The 7,081-nt window shown below is 39.4% G+C and overlaps 1 protein-coding gene across 1 annotated transcript; it reads left to right on the top strand.

The window, feature by feature from the left end:
* Nucleotides 1-4,637: 4,637 nt before the first annotated feature.
* On the top strand, nucleotides 4,638-6,338 carry LOC145416326 (uncharacterized). Its single transcript, XM_080285324.1, has one exon. It carries the CDS (start codon nucleotides 4,638-4,640, stop codon nucleotides 6,336-6,338), a length of 1,701 nt encoding a protein of 566 aa, XP_080141450.1.
* The last annotated feature ends 743 nt before the right edge of the window (nucleotides 6,339-7,081 follow it).

Genomic DNA, 7,081 nt, shown 5'->3' with positions numbered 1-7,081 from the left:
TCCTATTCCAGCCTCTGGATCCCTCCTACTTCATGACTTATAAGCAGGAAATAGGTTTATCCTGTGTCGATGATCACTAATAACATGTATAATTAGATTAAATGATCTTTGGAAATGTCGAAATATCCGTACCGGTTGGCAGTGCAGTGTTTCCCTTTGGTTACTCTTGAGAGAACTACAGTGGAAGTAACCATAACTCTCTCTCTCTCTCTCTCTCTCTCTCTCTCTCTCAACTCTTTAGGTATTATGGGCAAAAGATTATGCATTAACATAAATGCAACAGCAACCGATTCATCTGCAACATTCAGCTTCACGGAATGTTCGACTCCCATCATGCCTCACCATCATTCCAGCGCACCCATCCATCCCCACCCATACTGAAGGACCTTAATCAATGTACATAAAAGTTTCCTTCATGCTAAAAAGAAAGAAAGAGAAAAGCAACCTATGCTCTATTTTGAGATATCTGTACACAACATTTTCCTGAAACTGGAGGTCATTTGCAGTGGGGAAGAAAAGCATGGGAAGAAAGTTCTATAGTTAACTAGCTGTTGAATGTACAGTGGATGAAAGAGTGAGTAATAATGATTACCTTCTGCATTTGAAAGTTGGACGGATTTAAGTGGGTAGCAAGATGGGTGCCACTTACCTACGCTACCATGATGAAGGGAAAGATGGAAGTAGACAGTAGAGATGAGCAAGGAACACAGTGGCAGTATTCAGAGAGAGAGAGGCACCGCTTAGAAGACAGACACGCAGAAGGGAGTCAGTGAGAGGAAGCGAGTTGCTGAGACAAAGTACATCTGATTCCACTTTATTAAGAAGTGTCTCATGATCTGATGATTCCACCCACGCGTGAGATCTTACACCACACACGGGGATTATTAAGCGTTAGTATAATCTCAGTTTGCATGGAGATTTTCAGTCTACCAACCTCTGTGAAGCTAATTTTACCAGAGAAACAAGGTGGTCTTTGTAAGATTACCATTTTGGGTTATTTTAACTTCCATAATGTAGAATTGTTATTACATTCTGCCAGAACTGACGATACTGATCTAGAATGCAACCTGTTTGCAGAAGCGTTTGACCTCACGCAATTGGTAAAATAATAAAAAAAAAAAAATCCAGACCATATCGCCTGTCTCTTGGACCTGTTCCTGAGAGTTAACCCAGATCAATACAGGACTGAGGTACTGTCACCACTTGGACCCATTGATCACAATATCATCAAAGCCTCAGTCAGTTGCCTCAAACCTCCTCGTTCTGAACCAGTCAAGGTGACCAGATGGCACTTTGATACGGGTGACTTGCTGATATTCCATGGGAGTCTTTCTTCTCCACGGACATAATTTCTACACGGTGCCACATTAATGACGTATACAAGCTCCTATGGAATTGTTCGTACCCAGTCAACAGTTTATTAAAAGATCGGACCCCCCAGAATTGCTTAACAGCAATTTTGCCAGAGCAGCGACCCAAAAGTCCTTAGCATATAACTTTTACAAAAAAAAAAAAAAAAAACTGTGAATCCCTCAGTCAATTTAAAATTGCCAGAAACCATGCAAAAGCAGTAATGAGTCTCGCTAAATCAAACTTTCTTCACAACCATAATCCCATTGGCAATAGAATATTGTGGTCAGCTCTCATTTATTTCAATACTAACTTTAACAAGTCACCAGGCATTCCCCTACTAAAATCTTCAGATGGACACCTTATAAATAACCCGCATAGAAAAGCAAACATCCTTGCTGTACGTTTGCCAGAAATTCTACCTTAGAGGAAGTTGGTCAAAACATCCATGTACTAGAACTAGACTCTCGACATTGCTCCACTTAAGATACAAACTAGATACGTAAAATCCATCCTAGACAAGTACCAACCAACAAAGCTCCAGGTCCAGATGGAATTCCTCCAATCGTATTGAAAAAGTGTTTCCCAGATCTTGCTCCTGTTCAAGATAAATTATTCAGACTATGCATACGTACTTTTTCATTCCCTAATTCTTGGAAAGAAGTCAATATCTTTCCAATTATGAAGAAAGGAAATTCCTATGACTCTTCTGATTACAGACCAATAGCTATCACATCTCTTGGTAAAGTATTTGAAACCGTAATTAATAAGCACATTGTTAAACATCTTGAATACAGCAACTTATTTAATGACAGACAGTTTGGTTTTCGCCACAGGAGATACATTGTTGATATACTCAGTGCCTTGACTCATATCATCCATCAGTCAATTGACCAACATGGAGTAATCCATGCAGTAGCCCTTGATATTTGCTTTTGACAGAGTATGGCACCATTCCCTGCTATCCAAAGTCCCTTGCTATGGTCTATCATCATTTGTGTCACTGATTTCCTCATATCTCAGCGACAGAAAGGTAAAAGTAGATGATGTACATTCCAATTTCCACCCAATTAATGCTGGTGTACTGCAAGGATCAGTCTTTGCTCCAACCCTGTTCCTATTTCATATTTATGATTTCTTATTTGTCACCCTTAATCCCATTCACTTATATGCAGATAACTGAACACTTCCTTTACACTTAAACACCCATTCACAAAGTTTAATATCCCTTACTCACAACTCAGTACAGCAATCTCCATAAAATAAGACTTATCTAAGATCACCCATTGGGGACAATTATTGTATCATTTAATACTAGGAATACCAAATATATACAGTTGACTAATAGACAGATATTTCGTGATTCTATATTACCTTCAGTGCTACAAATATTCCTGTCTCTAAAAGTATTGAAATTCTCGATGTTTCTCTTAACGGTGCCCTCAGCTGGACCTCTCATGTTAGATCACATGCAAAACCTCTCCAGAGAAACTTATTATTGTACAGAATCTGTAACTTCTTCACTGACGAACAGTTAGCTGTAATTTACAAAAATCATGTGCGTTCTTAACTGGAATACTGGCCACCCTTGTGGAGTGGATGTGGATAGGGTGCACTAAAACAACTGGACAAATTCAAACCTAGAACGGCACTCAGTAGAGTGCATACCTCCTCCAGCGCCCTATCTCGCAATGTTAAAGAAAGTGAAAAAAAAAAAAAAATCCTGAATCCTCACCTTTTTCCGAATCCGCACAAAATTTTAATGGGGTGTGTTCTGGGCCAAGGCCCATTCTTCTACGAAGTTTCGTGGAAATCCGTCTTGTAGTTTTTGTGTAATCTTGCTCACAAACCAACCAACAGACAAATGGACAGGGGTGAAAACATAACCTTCTTGGAGGTAACAAAGCTGTTGGAATTATTAATAACCCTGTAATAACAAGTGAACTACCTCCCCTACAAGCAAGAAAGGGTGTTGCCACTCTTGCATTATTTTACATACACTTTTATATAATATACACAAACAAAGTTGTATCCATTTTACCACCTCTATACGCCTTCCTCCATGTTACACTGCATCTGGTAGCACTCATGACTGTCACATAGCCATCTTGCTGAACTTCTTCCTATCAGAATTCTTTTATTCCCCGAACTGCATCTCTTTGGAACTCGCTTCCCCAAAATAGTTTCCCCCCAAACTTCAAGCTACAGCCGTTCAAGTCAAATTGTTACAATTTTTTTTTTTTATAAATGGAAGACACCTGTAATTTAATTTGTTTTTCCATCCTTTGCTCATCTTCTGTAAAAAAGAAAAATAGAAAGAAAGATGAACTTACGAAAAGAAGCACCATGGAGGTTGAGCGATGGTGAACTGACTCATGTTTTGTTGAAGATAACAGGATAGTCATGCGGAGGATTTTGGCGAGTTGAAAGATAGAAGGATCGATTTTGAGGCCACTGAAAGCGTTTTTTTTTTTTTTTTTTTTTTTTTTTTTTTTATTTGTCAGAAATGAAAGACGAGCCAGGAGTCAGGAGTACCAAGGCTTCATCCTGTAACAGTTGCAAGGACTGTGATAAAAGGTGTGAGAAGTAGAGCGAAGTGAGACCTCACTGTATGAGTGGATAGGGCTTGATGTAAAATTCTGATTATTGATGAAAAGAATGGAGAGAGTTAGTGGAAGGCTAGAAACCCTGAGGAACCTCACTGTTGACTGTAAGAATATCTAGCATCTACAACAGGAGAGAGAGAGAGAGAGAGAGAGAGATTATGATAAAAGTGCAAGGAGGAAAAAAATGAAGTAAATATGGAAACTGCAATAACAGGGTTGATTTTAAGCACATTTTCAAGTTTGACAGTATCTGAAGGAAGTACATTTACCTTATTCTACCGGATGGTTATGTAGGGACGTGAATGTCATATCGTCAGTAACTGCATAGAGCTTCCTAATAATTTTCTATAATGCATTTGTCACTGTAGTGTGTGTGTGTGTGTGTGTGTGTGTGTGTGTGTGTGTATTTATAGGGCTAAATTTGCTGTAGTCCTCTGGGTTAAGGAAGAAAATGGCCGGTGATTTATAAATTGAGTTCAATCTTTTAAATCTAAAAGGTGCCCTATATAGGAGCCAGCTACTTTTCAAGCATATTTCCTTGATATTTAGAAACTGCAAAGAGCCAGTGATATTGTGTCTGGAAACATATTTTACACTAAAACGTGACTTTACGTGGAAATGTAACAGTGAGAGCATTTTCTTCCATGCTTCCAGAGGAGGAAGTGGGAACTGGGAGAAGCCATGGCCACCGCTTGTGCTGCATCCGCACAGCAGGAGAGTCTCAAGATCTTGATAAAGCGTGACTTCAGCACACATTACAGAACTGTTAAGGATCTACATATACGGAAGTTAATAATGCAGGGCCAGCATCAGAATACAGAACATAAAGTTCAGGTGAAGACTATAGGGTACAAAACTGAAAATCCTACCATAATAATTCTTGTTGTTGGAGCAACAGGCTCTGGTAAGACCACCCTTATCAATGCTATGATCAATCATATTTATAACGTAGATTTTGATGATGACTTTAGGCTGATTCTCCTTGAAAACGAGGATGCTCCAAAACGCTCTGAAGCTGACAGTCAGACTGATTACATAACAGCCTATACATTTTACCATATGCCAGGGATGCCTTTCCAGTACAATTACATACTGATTGACACTCCAGGATTCGGAGACACTAGAGGTATTGAGCGCGATCAAAAAATGATGATCCAACTGAAGGCTTTCTTTGAACAAGATAATGGCATTGACCAGATTAATGGAGTTGGCTTTGTAACTCCAGCCTCCGCTTCCCGACTGACACACACACAGCGGTATGTATATGATGGCATCTGCTCAATGTTTGGCAAAGACATCAAGAATAAAATCCATGTGATGGCCACATTTGCAGATGCTTCACCACCTCCAGTCCTCGATGCCATTTCCAAGGCTGGATTACATTATGTTAAATTACATAAATTCAACAACAGTGCATTAGGTATCTGTAATGAAAATACAGGCGATGGACAAGACAGCAATGCAGATGAAAATGATGATGATGAAGATGATGATGATTCAGCAAGTATTCAAAAACTGTACTGGGATATTGGCCGCAAAAACATGAAGAATTTTTTCAACATGATTGGTTACACCGATCCTGTCAGTTTGACCTTAACAAAGGAAGTATTAGATGAAAGACTTCGGCTTCAAATTACAATAGGTGGTTTGCAAACCCAGATTCATATTGGACTTCACAAGCTTGATGCTCTTAAAAAAGAGAGACAAATGCTGGCTGACTTTGGTGATGACAAGAAGGCAAATGAAGACCACACTGTTGAGGAGGATGTTCCATACTTTGTGAAACATAACTTGGAGAAAGGAAAGTTTGTGACAAATTGCAGTAAATGCAATTTTACATGTCACTATCCATGTGCTTATAAGGATGATAAAGACAAGGTACGCTGTTCTGCTATGACAAAGAAGTATTGTCGGGTTTGCACAGGGAAGTGCTGGTGGGAGGTGCATAATAACACCGACTTTAAGATTGAATGGAAAACCAAGAAAGAAAGGCGCACACTTAAACAGGTTCTGGCGAGATATAATATTGCTTTGCAAGGAATTAAGGATAAAGAAAAAGCAGTCAAAAGTATAGAGGATGATATCAATCAACATGCTCGCCATCTCATCAGCCAGATACAGGAAGCTCAGAGGTGTGTGGAACGGCTAGAGAAAATTGCCCTCAAGCCAAACCCACTGTCCACCAAAGAGTATATCGATTTAATGATCGAGTCTGAAAAGATTCAGAAGCTTCCAGACTACCAAAGGAGAGTTGAAATGCTGCAGAACTTGAAACAGGAGGTGATGCTGTTCCAGGCAGTGCGTAACAACTGCCCCAGCAGCTCGGGTGAAACCATATTGGAACACTTCCGTAACCAAAGTATTGACAAGTCACAGTCTTGAACAGTGATCGGCTTCTGTAGTTATGAGGTTCCGAAATAAGAGTGAAATTTGAAATTATTTATACATTATTTATCAGGAATGTTTCAATAGTATTTTTTTTTATCATTATTATATCTAGATAATGTACAGAAACCAAGCTGTTACTACACGTTTTCTGAAATAGTGAAGTTAATGGCAGTTTTACTATTGTTGACTAGCAAGATTTCATTACAGTACTTGGTTCTGATATGATATTTTGTTTCCCATGACTGTACAGGAAATGTAATAAATTCAGCACTTGTATGCAGTTATTGTACATTGAAGTCAGGATCAGTGGTTTCATTGTACTTCAGAATTTAAAGATTATTAATTTATGAATCGTTACTTGACATGGGCTTCAGTGTTTTATTGGTTTAGCTAGTAAAGAGCAGTGTCACACAATAAAGGACGAGGCTGTGACTGCAATGTACCTCGCTTGAGATCAGTTGAAACTGAGATTGCCTTGCTTGTTATGGCTAAACTATAGTAGATAATTTAAATTACATGGGAAGTGTTGGACAACTTCACACCATACATCCCCGAGGTAGACCTTTTTAGATCATATAACCCTGCTAGGGTGACAGGAAAGCGCTGCCTTTCCCAGCACAGCAGCCGCCGGTCGAGGCGAGAACCCGCAACTTCACGATTACGAGCCCGACACCCTTCCACTGAGCTACCGCGCTCCCCATTATAGTAGATAATGTACAGGAAATGTACATACCTCA

This window comes from Coenobita brevimanus, chromosome 105 (assembly GCF_032717465.1).
Source record: "Coenobita brevimanus isolate Jiangsu-jjx chromosome 105, ASM3271746v2, whole genome shotgun sequence".
In the NCBI taxonomy this organism is placed as follows: domain Eukaryota; kingdom Metazoa; phylum Arthropoda; class Malacostraca; order Decapoda; family Coenobitidae; genus Coenobita; species Coenobita brevimanus.
This window is presented reverse-complemented; position numbering and strand designations above follow the sequence as displayed.